The sequence below is a fragment of the Mustela nigripes genome, chromosome 13, assembly GCF_022355385.1.
Source record: "Mustela nigripes isolate SB6536 chromosome 13, MUSNIG.SB6536, whole genome shotgun sequence".
Classification (NCBI taxonomy): domain Eukaryota; kingdom Metazoa; phylum Chordata; class Mammalia; order Carnivora; family Mustelidae; genus Mustela; species Mustela nigripes.
The window spans coordinates 128,478,749-128,499,939 of NC_081569.1; the positions used below are offsets into that span (position 1 = coordinate 128,478,749).

The 21,191-nt window shown below is 47.4% G+C and overlaps 2 protein-coding genes across 5 annotated transcripts in view; both read right to left on the minus strand.

Annotated features, from left to right (window-relative positions):
* The window catches only part of TMEM63C (transmembrane protein 63C), a 128,812-nt gene extending 127,235 nt beyond the window's left edge, over positions 1–1,577 (minus strand). For all 3 annotated transcript variants that reach the window (XM_059373653.1, XM_059373648.1, XM_059373654.1), the window contains exon 1: positions 1,486–1,577. The gene's annotated coding sequence lies outside the window, so the exon portion shown is untranslated. The remainder of the gene's footprint in view (positions 1–1,485) is intronic.
* CIPC (CLOCK interacting pacemaker) lies at positions 1,050–21,147 on the minus strand. Of its 2 annotated transcripts, none has more exons than XM_059373655.1 (4): positions 21,014–21,147; positions 14,436–14,623; positions 7,668–7,837; positions 1,050–4,645 (listed from the first exon to the last, which is right to left on the minus strand). In XM_059373655.1, exons 2-4 carry the CDS (start codon positions 14,569–14,571, stop codon positions 3,755–3,757), a joined length of 1,197 nt encoding a protein of 398 aa, XP_059229638.1. In that variant the 5' UTR covers positions 14,572–14,623; positions 21,014–21,147; the 3' UTR covers positions 1,050–3,754. The 2 variants fall into 2 exon arrangements, with proteins under 2 accessions (XP_059229638.1, XP_059229639.1); XM_059373656.1 differs by lacking the exon at positions 21,014–21,147 and adding an exon at positions 14,760–14,784.
* Positions 21,148–21,191: the final 44 nt, after the last annotated feature.

Genomic DNA, 21,191 nt, shown 5'->3' on the forward strand with positions numbered 1-21,191 from the left:
AAACAGCCGCGCTCGCCTGAATATCTCAAGATCCATTTTGTGTGGTCTGCCTATCTGATGCCACTTCTTACGGGAAGATGGTTCTTGATTTCAGCGGGGACCTTCTCTAGCTATCTTGACATTTCATTTATGTGGTGATACAGCCATACATTTTAAAGCTACTTAGAAAATTATGTAGGACAGAAACAATGCTGTGAGAATTAGACTCTGGCAACCCTCTAGGCTTTTACATGAGGATAAGCTTATATTTTTCCAGTGTCTTAAAAATCTGGGGAGGGGCGGTTGGACTGGCCTTGGGGAACAGGGAAGAGCAGAGCATTAGGAATCTAAGAAGCATGGAGGGAGGCCTGGAGTTGTACTTGCTAAGGACTTCCATGGTAGGAAGAACTTGATTTAATGGGGCGTTAGCTCATGCCGGCAGACAACTGTAGTTTCAACGTTTGTGAAAGTGTCAGATCAGAAGAAAGAAATCCTTGGCTTGTATCTGACTCTCATCCTCCCAACCCACCCAATATAAACCTCCAAGACACCAGGAAATACCGGACTATTCACTTGCTTTAAGATTGCCTGCATTTCAAGTTCACACCGGTTCTACACCGAATCCCAACATTCCCAGGTGACCTGAGTACATGTTTGAAACTTAATGCAAATGTCGTTGAGCCTCGAATAACATGATACCCCACATGAAAATCCACGTATAGGTTTGGACTCTCCAAAACCTTAAATTCTAAAAAGCCTACTGTTGACCAGGCGGCTTACCAGTAACCACAGTCGATTAACACCTATTTTAACCAACTGAGCCACCCAGGCGTCCCGATTAACACCTATTTTATACGTTCTATGGATGATGTACGTATTCTTACAATGACAAGCTGGTGGAAAGGTTATGAAAACAGTAAGGAAGCAACATGTGTAGCGCTGTAACATCCTCATCAAAAAATATCCACGGATAAATGGGTCCCTTCAAACCCATGCTATTCAAGGGTCGACTGTACTTACTCTAGATTTCACTTAGTATTTTCAAGCACTTATAAAGCAAAAAGGCCGAATAGTTTTCAAGTAAGTGAATTTTATTTTTCTCTGACATTTCACAGTCAATTTCTACAAAAACTTCATTCTTCCTCAAAGGAATTCACATTTGGTAAATAAATCTCTACCCTAAAGAATTCATAGCAGGAAAAAGACTTCAATATACGCAAGAGAGTTACTTTTCTGAAGGAATCATAGTAAAGTCAGACAATATGATAGTCAATAAAAAGCCATGAGTGTAATAAATTACAAATGTTATTAAACTCCGTTCCCATAACCAGTTCCATCAGCAGCTTTTTCTAGATGTATCTCACCCTTGGCAACAAAATCTGCCAAAAGTTCTCTTTTAAGTGTCGGTCTGAACTCAGAGTTGCTTCTCACTCTCAGAAAGTAGTAACCCTGCCCCAGTGCTTCATACCAGATCAAATCACGCCCACTAAGACCATCACTACTTACAGCCTCGTGCAACCAACGGAGATCCTTCTGGTCTACTCCGAGCTTCCTTCATGTGCCGATCTGGCGTCTGGCCCCAAATGTCTGGGAGCCTCAGTGGACCTCCTCTTCCAAGAACTAACTTCCCTATTCGGCTTCATCTGCTTACAGCTCCACGAGGGAAAGAACACCCATGCTAACAGCCTACAGAGACTTCCAGCACGAAGTCACACGATGAGAGAAGAGCCAGGGACATGCTGCTTCCCTCTGCCACTCAGCAGTGCGGATCAATGGTGGCTTTCATCATCTTTCACCATAACAGGAAGGGAAATGCAAATCTTAATCTAGTAAGAAGAGTCCAAGAGGCTGATATCTCCACAGAGGGTTTTTCCGATGGAATAAATTTGGTTCTCAGCAAGTGTGTTCAGATTTTTGACACTCAGTAAGACTCATGACTGGCGCCCAGGCTGTTCTGAAGGCACCTGTCCCTGTATCTCTGCTGCCAAATACCGTCAGCCAGAAAGGAAGCTTCGTCGCATGGTGCACAGAGCAGAGCTGCCACAGTACCACACGGATTCCGGGGCGGCGAAGGGAGCGGGCCAAGAGGGGAATATTGAAAGGAGCTGAGAGTCTGCTGAAAGACACATTTGCTGGGATTTTGAAACTCCTTCAGGAAACAAATGGCAGGTAATAATTCTGCACTGATCAGGAGAGTGCAGGGATTTTTGCCAAGCTATTTCTAAACTGGTCGTATCTAAGACATTCAAGTTTAGTGACAAAGTGTGGGCAATCCGATGCCTTGAAATTTAAAGGCTGTGGACGGTTGTAACTACCAGGTAAATGTGAGCATTAGCTTCTGGCCTTGGTGAAATTTTAAGAACATTTTTCCCTGCAGAAAATGTGAAGTTGGTCACACGGAATTTCTTACTAAGGTAATCTCTGTGGAGATTTTCAAGAGGATGAAATTTTTAAATGAGATTCCAAAGAGATAAAAGTCTGAAGTGGCACTACTTAGAAATCCTGTTTACCTCTACCACGACGCTCCAAGAATTGGTCTCACCTGGAAATTGTTATCGCACCCTCCATTTCCAGATAAGCTTCAAATAACTAACCCCACACCTCTGGCTTTGCCACCAATATCCAGGGCACAAAGGAGACACAGAAGACTTCCCCGCAAGTGCTCTATGTCACTGTGACATGCGACAAATGCCAACTTGGGATAGGAAAACACAATCAGCACGAAGAGTGGTTTCCAGTGTTTTGGGCACTTCAACATCAGGACTTCAGGATGGTTTTAATTCAAAGTTGATCAGCTTAGTAATCACTCCTTTCCTCTTTTACAAAAATGAGAGGGGATAAAAAAGTGGCAGCAGAGAGTTAACTTACATACATTCTCAGAAGCCACTAAGTTATCTTTTGAGATTTTCACACATAAAACAGGTTGCATTGTTTCAAAAAGAGGCATGGGGGTGGGGGTGGGAGCATACATTTCCAGAATCCTCCAACTCCCAACCAAGAGATGCTGGCCATGTCTACTTGTTTCAGAGTCTAAATCAAAAAAGCAATTCAGCAATTACAATTCCAGATGGTACTGAATCCATTCCATACTTTAAAAATCTGAAGTATTTTGCCTACCAGTTTAAGTGAGGAGAAATCTGGCTTGTGATTAAAGTGTAAGAGTTCACTGGTGCGACCCTCTCCCCTCGACTTTCCAGTTTAGGAAGACAGCGCGTCACGTGGCTCAGCGCGTGCACCCTCGGCCCAACCTGTGCCCGCGGCACTTTAGTGTTTGCCCAGATGGCACGATGCCTTGGGGAACGCGAGCTCGCCTCCTCTTTCTGTCTGTGACTAAGACATTCGAGGGAAGCTCCACAAAGGGATCCTTCTGTCACCTACTCCCTGGCTTGACAGGTGTCACTCTGTGTGCTCCTCCCTGTCACTGTACCCTTGTTCACAGTGTGTGGGATGGTGGGCGGTGACAGCTGCGACAGCCCCACACAACCATCTCTCCTGCTTTGCCCCGTGACCCATCTAAGCACCTGCAGGCTAAGGGAAGTGGACTCAGGGCATTCACAAGTCCTCGGGGACTCAGAGGAACAGAGCCGTATGTAAACTGTGCACAGACCACAGGTTAAGACAGCGGCCAGGTATTGGCATGTGGCTTCCTAAGTGAGCTGCCCAACAGTCGAAGTGTAGAAGGAAAAGCTCTTACATAAGCTGTGGGAGACAGGAGTAGAAACAGCCAAAGAGTTAAAAAGAACCACTCAAGTCATGGGAAAATATGCCTTCTGGGTTACATGTCTGGGTGGTCGGAGAACGCCTCCAGCTCACTGCCGGTGTGCCTAGAGCCCGAGGCTAAAGATGCCTGCAGCTTGGCCCAGGCCTGAGGAGCCCTGCTCTTGGTGGCCTCGATGAACAGCTGGGTCTGCTCCTTCAGCTGGTCTAGCTCCACCTGGGTCGCCTGGTTCTGCCGGATCAGCTCCTTGGTTTTCAGCGTGATCTCCAGCAGACCGGACTTGTGGAGCACGACCAGGGTATTCTGAAAGCGCCTGTGCTTGCTCTGCCGCTGCTCGGCGGCCAAGAGCTCGGGGCTGCGGCACAGGTGCTCGGCGGCCCAGAGGGGTGAGCTGTAGCTGGCGGCCAGCGGCGACAGCGGGGAGCTGCTCTCAAAGCCGTGCAGCGTGCTGTCTGCTGCGCACACCGGGCTGGCGGGGGAAGCAAAGGTCAGGCTGGGGGCTTTAGCCACGTGGCTGCTGGACACCGGCTGAAGAGTCTGCGGGCTGCCACCTGCCACCAGAGAGGGCACGCCCTGCAGAGCCGAGTCCTCCGCAAGCTTGGCGCCCGCGGGTGCCGAGGGGCTGGGGGGCACGGCGCCAGGCTTGGTGGGCTCGCTGGAAGACAAGCTCGGCCCAAGTCTCTCGGTACAGACTTTCTTCTGCATCCCACTTTCTCCTCTCTCTTCTGGGCTGAGGGAAAGGCCCCTTTTGCCTGGGTGGGGGGCGATTTTGGTATAAGAATTCAGAATGGGCAAGTAGTTCCTGGAGTCCGACTTCTTCTCGCCCGCGTGGCAGGGGCTCACGGGAGACGGCACGGGCGGATGGAGGAACAGGAGCTGCGGCTGCGCGGAGATCACTTCGAAGGACGGCTGGACGGTCCACGACTGGAGCTGGGAGGAGTTGCTGCCCTGCAAACAGAGGAGAGCAGCGCGCTGTGGTTACCTGCGGAAGGAGAGGCGCTGGAAGCTCCTGTAGGGGACAGGCTTCCCTCCCGTTCCAGGGAGCCCTTCTCAAGAGCACGACCGGAAAAGGGGTCTGAAAATCCATCTGGGTCTGAGATCAGCAGTTTGGGTCTTGTTTTTGTTTTGAACCTTTCTTAAGGGAAAACCGAAGAAACTCATTACTTTTATTCAAGCGTTATCCCGCAGAAAGAGAAACTGTAGGTAGGCGAAGTAACGACAGGGTGAAGGTCACAATGGAAGCAATGAACATACGGACCGTCTGAAGTCCTGACCGAAGTTAAAATGTGCTTATCTCAAGACAAGTGTGTCTTTACACCCAAGTCTGTCTTCATTTAGCTGTATCTCGGACCTTTCACCTGAAAATGACTTTTGATTAGAGAGGTACATATTGTCGTGGCCCGTTTTTAAGTCGGTGATATCCGGTAACCAGAAAGCCATTCAAGACCACAGTGCTTATGTGGTGCTTACTCTGGGGGGACACTGCACATGATGGTTTCTGTGGGTGCTCCCCTTTCATCTCCCTAGCGCCCATGTGGAGTTACTGTTTCTTCTCACAAATAAGAAATAGAGGCTCAGAAAGTGGAAATAACTTGCTTTAAGCCTCTAAGCTACTAAGTCATGGAGCTAGGATTCCATCCTGGGTCTGACTCTAAAACCCATCCTAACCATTCACTACTCAGCTTTTGTTACGTTACCCCTCGATTATACATTTTTTTATTCTTAAAGTACTGATTCAGATGGAAGTCTAACAAAGAAGGGCATGCTGTTTGTCCCCAATGTTTAAAAGCCAGTCCAGTTCCAACTCGGTCCCAAAGATATGGGTGTAGATGAGGCTAGGAAGAGAGCACTCAATGGAGGTTCTTAATCCTGCTGGGGCCATTTATCTGAAGAAAGCTCTGGACTCTTTTCCTACATCTGCATACCATGTTGCACCCATGTCAGCTTCTTGGATGCCTCGCTAGGAACTTTAAGCCAAGTTCAACTATAGCTCATCTGCACAGAGGCTAGGATGACCCGGAAAATCCATTCTGGAGTCCGGCTGGGGTAATGCGCCTAAGCAAGCAGGGCCAGGCCTAGCAACCACACTTCCTTGTCAGAGGTCCAAAATTAGAGGTCTTCTGAAGTAGAGATCAGCCTGGCCCACTTGGTCCAGAGCAAAACTTCAGGCTATCCCCCTAGTCACTTACGCCACAAGGACAAGACCTACAAGGCAAACGGATCCAGAAACTGTGTAACTCACTACTCTCCCAAGATGATTTCAGTGGATGATTCTTCCTAATGCGGCTGTATGCTGTCCGCATAGATACTTAGCTTATCTGTTCTAATTATGAGATCTGACAATGTGTTATTCACACTGAAATCATCTGAGGGAACACGGGACAAGATTTTCGGCTTGGATAGGATCTCAGAATCATTTCACATAAAGCCTTCGTGTTAAAGATGAGCAAATAGATGTCCACGATGGTTAAGCAAGGATATGCAAGATCTCATGGTCCGGGGGCAGAGAAGGAACCAGACCCTCACAAGAAAAATACCTAAAAGCAAGCAGCAAATATCAAGACATTACACAATATGCAGAGATTTTTTTTTAAGTGTATGATTATTTTAATTTTGGGATATGCTGGATTCAAGCATTGTGTGAAAACATAAAACAAAACTCCTAGACTGCTCCTCTAGGTCAGCCTGCCCCGGAGCCTCCAAGCTCCTGATGGAGCCCAGCAGCTTTCCTTCCCGGCGGTCTTTGTCCTGAAGAATGCCGCTCTGCTGGAAAAGCCTACTCACTCCTCAACGGCGGGCTGCTCAGCCCTCGGGAGCTGCCAGCCGCGTCTACAACAAAGAAGGCACATAAACACAGACAGACACACGAGAAAGAGCGAGAAGGGAGCAGGAGAGGAAGGCGGGGAGGAAAAAAGCCAGGAGAAAAAAAAAAACCCAAGAAGCGAGTGGCACTGGGTGGGAGGCTGCCTGAACAATCTCATGTGGGCTCCATCTCGTGCCTTTATTCCCTCTCTGTTTCAGTAAGGACAACTGTGCTCCCAGCTGAGATGTGATCTGCCAAGGAAAAAGCTTCAAAAATTCTTCATTCTTTCCTCCAAGTCACTAGGTTGCCTTGGTGAAAATCAGTTTGTGTGCCTCTGTCATAATGAGCTAAACAGTTAGGGTTTCCTGTCAGGCTCTCACCAGGTTCTTTCACCTAAGGTGGGAAGGTCAACCACACAAAGCCAGATTTCTGACTTCACCAGCCGCAAGCAGCCTCAGCAGTGGACCCACGTGAGAACTTCATACCCTTTAGAGCAAAGACGGGTAAGGTTCAATGTTCTTCAGCCAGGTTCATGTGATTGAATTCTCTGTTTCAAACACCGGGCTGAGCTGACATTTCCATTTCTAAATCTTCTTTTCTTCATATCCAGACAATAATCACATTATATGCACAGTTATGTAATCAAGTCCCAAACGGGGTACTTTCAATTCCACAACAATGCTGTGTGGCATCTACTGGAAAAGCCACAGCCAAACCGAAGAGCTCCTTTCTCACTGATGACACGACTTTGAAAGAACACCGAAATTGCCTCTACTGCTCAAACAAATAAATACATCCTACCTCTCTCAATTCAAGAGAAGCCCAAATTAAAAAGAGATTCTTTTGTTTCTACCCTCAACTCTGCCATATGTTAGAATGTACAGTGGAACTTATGACATTTCTGCTTCGTTCCTTTATTTCTGGGGTCCTTCTGGACAAACCAGGAATACAGAAATAAAGCAGTCCTACTGTCTGGAAAATGGGAACACAGGTCACGATTACTGTGGTCCTTCTGAAACCACTGTCCCCGGGACAGAAGCACATATCAGTGTGGTTCCCATGGTCTGCTTCTAAAATCTCTCCTTGAGGAGAGAAAAGAGGAACTGTACAGAGGGAGCTCAGAAACTTGAATGGGCCGACACATCAGGAGACAGCAGTCCTCCTCACCTGTTTGACCAGCACATTCTTCATGACGACCATTGGGGACAGCGTGGGGAAGGCACTGCCTGTGGTCTTGGAGTTCTGCCTTGGCCTGTCTTCTCGGCTCCAGCCTAAGGCACTCAGCATGTCCTCGGACTCCATCTGCTCTGCCGAGCTCAGACACTCTGAGCTCCCATCTGCTGGGCAGAAGAATGGTCAGTTCACATAGGATCCAGGCTGGGGGCTCCTAAGCAGACCTAAGGAGTTAACGGATTTCTTGAAATGGAATGGAACATTTGTGATACACGTTTTTTGTGAATTTTTCTGGAAGGGTCTTTAGCTTTTATTGTAGTCTCAGTGGAATCCACACATGAACCCTCCTACCTCAAAAGATTATAAATCGCGACCCTAGGACAGCAGACTTCCTTTCTAAGTCTATTACAGACAAAAGCTTGCATCAGTTAGGGTTTATGTGAAAGTAATTAAAGCCAGCTGACAGGAGAAACAGGGTGAAGGTTTCAAAGCGAGGTCATTACTTTCAAGAATCTGCTGCTGAGAGGGGAGGGACTGCGTGTGTGACCTGGGGCAGGATGAAGACCTTTAGAGGCTCTGGGCACCACAGGATAGAAGGATAAAGACAAAACCAGCCTGTGAACCTCAAAACTTACATCGATGCTGAAATGCAAAGAGCTCCATCCTAAATTTTCTCATTGCACAATTCTGGGTAAGTTCATCCAAGCTGAAATCTGAAATGTGTCTTTGTTTACCGCCCCTCCACCCAACACCTCCAACAAAGGGGGTGCTGGTGTCCTGAATGCACACTGAGTGCACCCTGGGGATCCGGCACAATGGGAGACAGAACGGCACTCTCTGGGGGAAAGCAAATGAGGGCGCCCCATCTGAAATCCATACAGAAAGGCCTTAATTAGCGACCTGCTGGAGCAAGCCAGGAGCCTGCTCTAACCCTGCCAGCGAGGAGCCTGGGGATACACTAAATGCTCATCAAGAATCGCAGAGTAATTGGGCTGAGGCAGAACGGAAATGTGACTATAATTCAAATGAGCATAAGTGTCAACACTTGCATTTAATCAGACTGTCTAGAGATGTTTTCTAGAATTTAAGGATGCTGGGGGCCTCCCTTTGATCTACTGAAGGACTGATCTGGCACCCAGGCAAGTGGATTTTCACAAGGCACAGGGACTCTGAGTGTGCACCTCTAGTGAAGAACCAGGGCCTGAGACAAAGGACCTCAGAAGCAAAATACATGTGAGCGCATGAATCTTGGGTTTCTAAACACCATTCTGCACAAAAAGAAAGACAGGGATCCATGGAGAAACAGCTAAATTCAGTTCAAGTGGAAGTGGAAAGTACAAGATGAGCCTGGACATCTTATTGTACCAGAAAGCAAGGAAGTGCTCAAACACAAATGCGGTCAAGTCAGAAAGACACAGAACAATCTAGAAGGGAATCCCATTGGCCAAGTTTGGGACAATTATACAGGACTGACAGACTGAATTACAAGAACATTCCGTGAATCCGCAGCAGTGCTCAAAGGGTCTACAGAAGTGTCTGTACTACTCTACAGAAGTGTGCCTGCTCCACAGAAGTGTCAGCCACTAAAATGGACAAGGAATGGTAAATCAGAGCACATTCTTTTTTAATTGTAACTTTTTCCCCCAAAGATTGTATTTATTTATTTGACACACAGAGAGAGGCAGAGAGAGAGAGAGAGCACGTGCGCAGGAACACAAGCAGGGGGAAGGGGAGAGGGAGAAGCAGGCTCCCCATGTGGGGCTCGATCCCAGGACCCTGGGATCATGAACTGAGCCTAAAGGCAGACGCCTAATGACTGAGCCGCCCAGGCGCCCCTCAGATCACCATTTTTAAGCCAAAAAATGTAGTACAGGATTTTGGCAAGCATCATCAGTGGTTGTTAAAACCACTGGTCAAGAGTTTTTGGGAAAGAGGGGCACCTGGGTGGCTCAGTGGGTTAAGCCTCTGCCTTTGGCTCAGGTCGTGGTCTCCGGGTCCTAGGATTGAGCCCCACATTGGGCTCTCTGCTTGGCAGGAGGCCTGCTTTGCCTTCTCTCTGCCTGCCTCTCTGTCTACTTGTGATCTCTGTCTCTGTCAAATAAATTAAAAAAAAAAAAAAGTTTTTGGGAAAGAGGACAGTCACACTGTCAAAGTATCATCCCATAAACTATGTACTAATTGCAAAGAGAAAAAGGTACTTTTGCAATAAAGCTATCTCATATAAGCTTACAAACGACCTTAACCACGTGATCAGCCAGGGCCTCACCAAGGACAGACAAACTCGGGAGTCTCACTATGTGCTACGGGAATGATGTAACATCAAAAGTGCAGTATTCTGGTAAAACCAAAATGCTTATCCTGACTCTAATAATGGGGAGACTATCAGAAAAATCCAGAGAGTGAGACATTCTACAGAACAACAGGCCTAATTCATTCAAGTATGTCGCTGGCATTAAAGAAAACAAAGGGACAAAGGGGAGGAAGGAAAAGGCAAGGGAAGATGAGGACGTTGTTCTAGACTGAATCAGACTAAAAAGGACAACTAAAATGCACAATACTTAATTGGATCCTGGATCCAAAACAAACAAGTCGACAAAAAGACAAACAGTTACAAAGGACATTTTGGGGACAATAGGGAAAATCTGAATATGGATTATGGCTAATTAATAACTTACATCGAGTGAAAACTCTTGGTTACGACCCTGATGCTGGAATTACTGCAGAAGAATGCCACTCTTTTAAGAGACTGGTACTAAAGTATATTTGTTTATATATAGATATATACGGTACGGACAGGAGGTATGTATGTGTGTAGAGACATACAGCAATATGGCAAAATGCTAGCCCTCAGTGGATCTGAATGAGACATCTGTGATGGTCATTCCATTTTGTGTACATTCGAAGTTTTTCAAAACACAAAGTTGGGAGAATAATTCAAATGGGAAAAACTACCTAGGTTTTACAAATCCCATCACACTCCAAGGTACTCGGAACGGCAACTGGGGCGCTGATGAACTCACTCCCTGGCAGTGGCCCAGGAGAGACCAGAGGCACATACAAGGCTGCTCTCTGGGGTGTAATGATGATTTTTAATCTCACCTTATATCTGAACAATACAACGCTTTTTTTTTTTTTTTTTAAGATTTTATATATTTATCTGACAGAGAGAGAGAGATCACAAGTATGTAGAGAGGCAGGCAGAGGGCGGGGGGAGGCAGGCTCCCTACTGAGCAGGGTCCTGGGCTTGATCCCAGGACCCTGAGATCATGGCCTGAGCTGAAGGCAGAGGCTTAACCCACTGAGCCACCCAGGTGCCCCAACACAATGCTTCTTAAAGCACTCTGACATAGAGAATTAGGCAACTATCAGGAAAACCATCCAGACTTTGGGACACACTACAAAACATGTGACCTGACAAAGCTGAGGCTGTTGGAAGGCATACCGAAACGTCATACATCCTGGCACTAATCGGTGGTATGATTACGGATAATGTTTAGTTTCTTCTTTGTGTGTTCCTGAATTTCAAAACTCCTACAATGAGCACGTATTACCTTTAGGATGTGAAAAACAAACGTGATAGTAAAAGGAAAAAAAAGAGACATTAGGCCTACAATGTTTCCTAAACCGGTATGATCACAGAAATCACCAGAGACGTGTGTAAAAAGCAACAGAACCCACTTTTCAGGGCCCTCCCACCAACCTTCGCTATCATGATCTCCAGGAGAGGAGTCTGGTGATCTGTAAATTCTCCCTCAGAGAATGAACCCTGCCCACATCTTGGTCTCAGACTTCTAGGTTGCAGAAGTGTGAGATGACAAATGTGCTGTTTCAGCCATCCGGTTTGTGGACTGTTATGGCCATCCTAGCGAACTTGTACACCACCCTAACCAATAAAGGTCTGGCTGCAATAACCTTAGCTTAATCACAGCAATACTGTTATCATTCAGATAACAGGAACTGCACACATATCCATGTGCCCACCCAAACTTCAACCATAATCTTAACCCAGGCCTGATGAGTTTGGGTCAAAGGTCAATATATAAGGAATGCCAAAGCAAGGGAATCTTGTGGCTCTCTTATAGAGCACCAAAAAGTATAGAGAGCCACACCAATTGTAGGTTTCTTTTTTTAATTTTTTAAAAAGATTTTATTCATTTATTTTATTTATTTATTCTTATTAACATATAATGTGTTATTTGTTTTAGGGGTACAGGTCTGTGATTCAACAGTCTTACACAATTTATTTTAGAGAGAGAGCACTTGAGGGAGGGAGAGCACAAGCAGTGGGGAGGGGCAGAGGGGAGAGGGAGAAGCAGACTCCCTGTTGAGCAGGAAGCCCGATGCGGGACTCGATCCTAGGACCCTGGGATCATGACCCAAGCTGAAGGCAGATACTTAACCCACTGAGCCACCCCAGCACCCACCCCATGTAGGTTTTAGTCTCCACACAGTATTTTCACTCCAGTGTAGCAACTGTGAGCATCTCAGCCAACATTTACTCCCCATCACTGACTACTCCTGATCAATTACTGAATGAACAGATGAACAGATGAGGTGGATTTGGCTGACATTAACCTAAAGAATTCATCAGAGGGGCGCCTGGGTGGCTCAGTGGGTTAAGCCTCTGCCTTTGGCTCAGGTCATGATCTCAAGAGTCCTGGGATCAAGCCCCGCCTCAGGCTCTCTGCTTCCCCTCTCTGTGCCTGCCGCTCTGCCTACTTGTGATCTTTGTCAAATAAATAAACAAAATCTTAAAAAAAAAAAAAAAGAATTTCATCAGAGTGGGCCACTTAAGTACTTTCAGCAACAGTGCTGAAAGGTAGGGCATTTGGAGTCATACAGCCCTGGATTCAAATCCCAGCTCTACCGTTGACCAGTTGCCTGATCTTGGAAATGATGTAATCCTTTTTAAACAACATTTAAAAAAATTTTTTTAAAAGATGTGCTTATTTATTAGAGAGAGAGAATGTGTGCACACACACGTGAGCAGGGGAAGCAGCAGAGGGAAAGGGACAAGCAAACTCTGCACAAGGGGAGCCTGAGGCGGGGCCTGACGCACGGCTCAATCCCATGACCCTCCATCATGACTCAAGCCGAAATCAAGAGTGGGACATTTATATGACTGAGCCACCCAGGCGCCCTGGAAATCATGTAGTCTTTCTATGCCTCAATTTCCTCATCTGTAAAATGGGGAACGTAACAGTCATTTTCTTACAGGACAGTCGGTCTGAGTTATTTTATGTGAACTACTTAACACAGTCCATGCCACAATGTGCCGCGGCTGGGTCCCACCAGCTCACACGGACTAAGACTATACATCTTCTCTAATTCCCCCAATCTTCCCATCCCCACATTTGGTAACATCGTATTAGTAGCTTGAAATTAATTGGTCCTGGTGAGATGTATGCACCATGGAAACTGGCAAACTTGCCAGCCAACCACTGGTTACACAGAACTCATACAGTAAATTCTATATAAATGTTAACATGATTATTATTACTCGATCGATATTCCAACTCCCTTGGGAGTCTGAAAAGTCATTCTGCTAATTAAATAAGTAATACTGATGAGATTCCTTTAGCAACTGATGACCTCCGGGGAATCAGGACGTAGCTGGGTGGTGGTGATCAGTATGTTAACAAGAATCTCAGATGAGTCTTATGAGGAGTCAAGCCTCAGAAACAATGCTGAGAGAGAAGAAAAACCCAAAGGGCTAATAAGCAGGCCCTCCTTCCCTGGACTGTCCTTATTCTAATCCTTCGATAAGGCTGGTACTCTGTTCCTCTCTGAGCAACAATCTATTTTTAATTTGGCTTCGCATGCAGCATGCCTACAGGGAGAAAACACACCAATCTAGGGATGAGAGAGTTCTAATTTTCCTAACAGCTGCATTTTGCACTATAAATTAATAAATCAACAAGATGGATTGATGAGTCTCTGCGAAGCTGAGTAACATAAATCTTCTTCTAGGAGAGGGCGCTACTCTCAGCACGCCCACCCAGCCAGGAGTCCCTGGCATCACCTTGCTGCATCCTCTCGGCCAAAGATGCTGAAACACTCAAGCCATATTTAAGCCATTATCCTCAAACCTGGAAGTAACAGCGCCCGGCACAAAATTAAAAGATTTGCTGTGCAGGCAGCTAGCTCTTTCACATAAGGTTTAAAACAAACTAGTGAGGAAACCTGAAAACCATTCTACTTGCTGGTCTCAAATAGAGTCTCCAGTTTGGAACTGTACTGGGGGGTCTCTTAGTTCAAATAAAACATGCACAGATCCTGGCAGGGGTGGGTTTTGGGGGGAAATGTTTTTAAACATGGCAAAATTACTTTCTTAGTGAAAACAAGTTACCTAAAATTATATACTATTTCTGTTTCATTTGCTACTAGTGACACCATTCAGCAGTCCTTTCCTTCCAGCAATGTAGCTATTCCCCTGGAAAAGGAGCTAAGCCAACAGAATTGTAGTTAAGTATTTTTTTTCCCCAGTAACCACTTACAACAGTTGAACATGTAAGATTTAAAGTTGAGAGAGTCTGAGTTGAAAAAAGATGGCAGATCGTTCCTTCAAAAATGAACCCCTGGTGACTCGGACGCCAGCCCACAACACAGGCACCAGAATTACCATTTTAAGACGTAAGACAGTTAGTTATCCTATACATGAAAGCTTCCCACGTTTATCACACAAATTTTAGGGAGGACATTTTTAGGAGGAGTTTTAGGCAAATCATTCACTGCGATGTGGAAGGAAGAGGTATTTTTAACCTGAAAATCCGGAGTCCTTATCTGACTCAGCAACCGCCATGCCGTGTTGACGAGCTGCCTTCTTCATCTCTGTGCCTTTGCCCAGTTTGGCCGAGAGTCTTCTGGGGCTCTCCCTGGACGGGTTTTTCCTCTCCATGTTTTACTGGGCTGGAAGTGGATTCATCAGCCCTCCTTTCAACTGGATTGCCCTGGGGAAAACAACAATTATGTCAGAAGACAGTGCCTGCAGAGGGGACACAGGTGATCCTGCCGGTGAGGAAAGCGAGGGCAGAGAACACTGGCCTCGCCCACTTCCTCCGTATTTTCTCAGAGGCCTCCGCTTACCCGGGCTTCAAGTTTGCTGCACAGGAGAATGGTTTCCACCCAAAAGGAGGTTCACTGTCCTCTCCTGCCCTCAAATTCCATTACAAATTCAGGGCACGCAAACCACGCTCAGTGGAAGCTTTGTAAACTGCTAACAAAGGCACACTTGATTAGGCTTTTTGGAAGGGGTAACTCCCCCTGCTTCCCGAGGAAGGGAGAGGTGATGCCCATCTTGGACAAGGCTTGCCTTCCCAGCATGCACCGGCAGGCCCCAGACAGTAGAGTTGTTCAAATTAACCTTCACTTCTTTGGATGAGGTACTGAACACAATTCTTCATATGTGTAGGCTACGCTTTGGCTTAAAAAGAACTTTTCTGCACAAGTAAGACCATGTATAATAGTGCTTTGATTCCATACAAGTCCACACGCAACGTTACTGCTGTAAATGTCCTCCTCCATTGCTCCTCCATTTTACAGAAGAGGAAACTGAGGCTCAGGGTAAGGGGCATTCATTTAGGAAGTTATCTATCCAGTACCCGCTATGACGCAGGCCTTGTGCTAGGACCAATACCAAGTGCACACAAGAGACATGGTTAGTACCTTGCTGGAACTTATGATCTAGAGAGCCAGACAGACATTAATCAAGTAATCATACAATTATTTAGTCACTTTTTAAAAAAATTTTTTTTAGATTTTTTAAAAGATTTTATTTATTTATTTGACAGACTGAGATCACAAGTAGGCAGAGGGGTAGATGAGAGACAGGCGGAAGCACATTCCCTGCTGAGCAGACAGCCCAATGCGGGGCTCAATCCCAGGACTCCGAGATCATGACCTGAGCCGAAGGCAGAGGCTTAACCCACTGAGCCAGGTGCCCCTTTTTAATCACTTTTTAAAAAAGATATTACTTATTTATCCTGAGAGAGAGAGAGATCATGAGTGGGGGTGGGGAAGGGGCAGAGAGAGAAGCAGGCTCTCTGCTGAGCAGCTGAGCAGGGAGCTCGGTGTGGGACTCAATCCCAGGACTCCAGGATCACAATCTGAGCTGAAGGCAGGCATTTAACTAACTGAGCCACCCAGGAGCTCCCCTAAATCACGACTTTTGGTAATAGCTATAAAGGGGCGGGGCTAAAAGCCGTTGGGGGCAGGGCAGGGGGTACTGGGCAAGGGAAGGCTTTCCTGAGGAAGTGATGTGTAGACGGGATCCAGAGGAGTTAGCCAGGGATCCGGCTGTGAAGGCCCTAAAGGAGCAAAGAATCTGACACATTCAAAGAGCTGAGAGGCCAGGGAGGCCAGAGCATGGCGCAGGGGGGTAGAAGGCCATGCACCTGCACCTAGAGGAAGCGGTGGGGGCCAGGCAGGCAGTGCCTTATAACCCATGGTGGAGCAGCATTTTCAAAGCATTCTGGGTGCTGGACTGAGGTTAAAGTGGAGAGAGGCAAGAGAGGCACGGAGATCATGCAGATACTACCCCAGAAGCCCCGGGGAATTAAAGCGGTAGCAGTGGTCAAAGGACAGAAGGGAACAGACTGGAGACAGATTTAGAAAGAAGACTTGATGGGGCTTGGTGACTGCATGTTGGGAGGTAGACGGTGGGACCATTTCCTAGGCTAGGCAGCCCAGGAAGGGCGCAGAGGGACTCGGTGGCGTGGCCAGGGCAGTCCAATCTTGGCCATGTAGACAGAAGTGGCTGTGGGTCATCCAAGTGGAGAGGCTGGGGAGGCTGTCACATGTGCAAGTTGGGAGCCCAGAGAAGCTAAAGAAGCCTAGACTTGGCCCAGTGACACACAAGTCCACAGCATATCCAGAACCTGGCTAACAGTGCAAGGAATGAGACAAATGAACCCTTCAGAAGGCTGGCAGAGGCTGAGAACATTCCAGATATTTTAACAAGGCCATCTGCGTCCCCGTGGAATGGCAGTGATAAGGATGGCATGGTAAGAACACAAAGGTTATTGGGGGATAAAGAAAACAGGGAAAATGGCAATGACGGTGACAAATGGGTAGGTGCTATGGTCTGAATGTTTGTGTGTGGTCCCTCCCCCGCCCCAGCCCCAAATTCCTATGCTGAAATCCTAACCACCACCCATCCCCAGAGGATGGTAGTATGAGGTAGGGCCTTTGGGAGGTGCTTGAAAGAGCAGAATGGAGCCCTCCTGAATGGGGTGAGTGCATTATAAAGGCGACACCAGAGAAACCCCTTGCCCTTTCCACCACAGGACAGCAAATACTCTGTGATCCAGAGCATGCTGGGCCCCCGACCTTGGACTTCCAGCTTCTAGAACTGTGAGAAATAAATTTTTGTTGTTTGTAAGCTACCCAGTCTGTGCAGTTTTTTTTACCGCAGCATGAATCGACAAATACTAGGTCCAAGCAATGCCTGGTGAGGCTCTAAACCACAGTGCCCTTGCATCCATCTGTCCTTCTGAGTGGAGAGGAACATGAGCTCCCTGCCAAAGGGCACTGTATCTGGAATATCCTAAAATGTCAAGTCTGAACACTTCTCTAGCAGAGGATACAGTGAAGAACATCACCTACACCAGAAGCAGAGGAGCAGGTCAAGATAAAATTAAAGACAAGGATGTTTACAAGCTTCCTGGAGCAACCCTCTTGCTCCTACTTTTTTGCATGCAGTAGAAGCAGACTAAAGGGAACTTATCTGAATGAGACTCAATTTTAAGCACAACTCCAAGTAAAAATTATTTTGTATCCTATCTAACTCACTCACGGGGACGCGCTTCCCCCATTCAATTCATGACCAAGCACTCTTGGTCACAAAGTGCAGTCCCATGTGCATAAAAGAGAAACGATGACACTGTTCCCCCCTTGCACAGCACAATGGAAAAGCAGCGTTTCTACTGCATGGCTATGAAATTGGACAGCATGAATAAACCAGTTAAAAAGGAAACCAAGGGGCACGCGGGTGGCTCAGTCATTAAGCACCTGCCTTCAGCTCAGGTCATGAACCCAGTGTCTGGAAGGGCTCCCTGCTCAGGGCTCCCTGCTCAGCAGGAAGCCTGCTTCTCCCTCCCCCACCCTCCTGCTTGTGTTCCCTCTCTTGCTGTGTCTCTCTCTGTCAAATAAATAAATAAAATCTTAAAAAAAAAACTTTTTTAAATGAAAAAGTAAAAAATAAAAAAAAAGTAAAAAAATAAATAAAAAGGAGACCAAAATGTAAGGAGACCAAAATGTAGAACTGTATGTTTCATTAAATCAGGAACCTTTCGAATGGAACCCAACAAATGTGCATAGTTTAATTTTCCTGAAGTAACACCACGGAAAGGGAACAGGAAGCTTCTTCAAAATGGATGGAGCTGTAGCTTGTGGATGGGCCATCAGCCTTCCAGAAGTCTGACCCTGCTCCTTAGATCAGGAAGGTAGCTCATGTGCGTTGCACCTAATTGAGGGTTTGGCAAACTTTTTACATTACCTTACTAGATAGGAATTATTTTACAGGTATTTTAGATAAAGCATCCCAATTTAGCCTACAGTCCTTTTGGTAAGACAACCAAAAAGTCTTGCTCCTGTTATCCAAGTGTGGCCAACAGAACTTGAGAAGATACACAGGAATTTCTGGCTCATTGAGAAGTTGCGTACTTGTGAAATCAAAACACAAACGCTGACTAATAGGTTAAAAGGAGAACAGATGCAAAAATGTTAAATCCTAGAGAAGTGGTAGCAGTTGGAAATAAAGAATGCATAACCCACCTTGGAAAAGCGAATGGACTGCTTTGGATGTGAAAGTGACTAAAAATGTGAAAGCCACTGTCCAAAGCAAAGTTCCTTTTTTTTTTTTTTAAGCAAAGTTCTTTTGAAGCAACAGAAAGCCTTGGTGTCTGAGGAAGGTGAGATGGACTATGAACGGCTATATTGTCCCTCCGTGACCTCACTTCTCTGAGAGGAGAGGCACCACCGTCCTGGGAGTGGCACAGAGGAGTAAGTCAGTGAACAACAGACCTGCTCACGCACAGCACCATTCGAGGCCCAGGACAGAGAAGAGCACACAGTGATGGCAGTTACCCCACTGCTCTCAAACCCAGAGCCTTGCAAGTGGCAGTTTGAAAACCTCAAGATTTTTTTTTTCCTCCTCAATATTATTTTACAATCAAGGCAGATGCTCCTAAGCAGGCTAGCAGTGGAAATTGGGTTACTCAGCTCTTACCCACCATGCCATGTCCTGCTTCCTGGCACAGACTGGAAACCACTAACACTGCTTTACAAACATCTGAGATCCTCACATGCCTCTCTCTCCATGGAAAGGACTTCCAGCTGAAGTTCCCCCAGACTGTCAGAATCGACCTAGTTGGGCCTCTCCTAGGTGCATATGTGACACATTGTCCAAAATGTTCTCAGGGGGAATAGGACACATAAAACTCATAATGGAAAGTGAATCAATAAATATAGAAGTTTATACAAATAGGTATAACATAAAATTCTAACTAGCGCTCTCTAGCACTTGGCTTATTTCTGCACGCCAGACCAGTCATCTGTCTCCACAACCTCGAGTTGTTTTTCATCTTTGCAACCTCAACCCCCCACAACTCATGTGTGAGGTGCTCAACAGAATAATACATTCCAGCAAGTCTTCTGTCCTGCCGAGCCCCGCTGACAGCCTCATCGAAATACCCCAACAGCTTGAAGGTCACAACTGTGCGTTTCCAAACACCATGGTCGTCTCAAGATCGGACTTCCAGGTCTGGTCTCCTAGGGGAAACAGGTACCTCATTTGCCCCTTATTCTAAGGTGAAACCTCAGGGATAAGTCCACCAACCGAATTAAAGGTTGTCTAATCCAGAAACAATCTTTACAGAGATTTAGGCTTATAATAAAAGGGGGAACCAAGGTTTACAAGGAAAGGATCTGAAATGCTGCTCTCAGATCTTTCCTTTTATAGACACTTGGCAACTTTCCCAAGAGCTCAAGTTCCCCTTTAAAATGTATCACATGGATAACATGCGTGCATGGACGGAGGTGTGAGGTGAAACTCAAGCAGAGACTTAAATATGAAAAAAGGACAAGGCCGTAGAAATTAAGACCTTACCACCCAGAAAATCATGAGTAAACCCAGTTATAATTAGAAATAACATTACTAGGCTTTTCCTTGAAGTTACTTTGTCTTCGTCTCCATGTGGGAGATACCATTCTGGGGAAATGTCTGTGTGCTTTAACAGAGGGAAGACACCCCCCCACCCCAAACGGAAATCCCAAATACTCATTTTCCCCTTCGCATCCATTTCCATTCTCCAACTCGGCAGCAAATTTATGTCAAAGATCCTGAACCCCGATTCCATACAATGTCCTCTGTCTGGAACCAGATAGGGCTCCTTCCATTCTCCTCTTCCAAAGAAGAGATAAGATGAGCGAAATTCTCCAGATCGCCAGCTTCCAGAAGGGTTCACAGTAACCATGCCCACCTCCCCATTCGCACCAGCCCACGCTGCATCTGTGCCAGGCAGCAGGAGCACGCTCCAGGCATCCACCAGCCTGCCAGCTCAGCAGGGCAGAACTGGGCAGACCCTAGGACCGTGCTGTGACTGGCACACCACCAGACTCCCAGGGCAAACGCCCAGGCAATGTGTACTGCCAGGACTTGGGCAATCACGGGGAGCCTGGCTGCGGCCTGGGCCCTGGGCCTGGATCAGAACTCCCCGAAACCCACCCACTAACCACTAACTCCTTGCTTGGCACTGCACACCTTCTCCCCCACCTCTCCACGTCCCGGCACCCTCTCTGGCAAGGTGGCCCACCCAGGAGAAACCACCAGCCAGCCAAATGGGTGACATCAGGTCTCTGCAAAAGACAGCACACCTGCGTCCCGGGCCCAGGACGGGGCACTATGTCCACCCCCTAACCGGAGGCCCAGGACCCTCACCGGGTAACAGCCCCGCTCCCATTCACCTGCCCGTTCCCTGCCCCTCTGCTCAGAGCCCTGCAGGCCTGCGGGCTCTCCGCCGCTGCCTGGACGCCCAGGAGGGCTAGACCCGGGCCCACTCGCCCCGACTGGGTACCCTGCTCGCTGCCCAGGCAAGTCCCCTCCCCACACACAGCCCCCAGTGTCCCGCCATCCCCTCTCCTACGCAGCCGCGCCCCTCGCAGCAAAAGCAACCAACTAAAAGGGAAACAGACGCACCGCCTCCTGCTCCCACCATTTGGCCCTCTGTCCCCCGTCCTCGCTCTTGCCTACGTCGCTTCCCTTTTCTCCCCTACTCCTGCCTCCTTTCCCCACGCTCCCCGCGCGAACCTTCGGCCCCCAGACCCAAGCCTCCCTCTCTCACCTAGGGCCGAGGTCGCCTCTCCACGACCGGCCCAGCGGGTCAAGCGGCGCATGCGCGAGCCCGGCCCCGCGGCTCCATGACAACCCCGTCCGCGCCGGGTCTCAAGCTATTCCCCACCAGCTCCCGCCTCCCGCCCATTTCTCCTCCCTCCGCCTCCGCGGCGGCGTTCTCCGGCCAC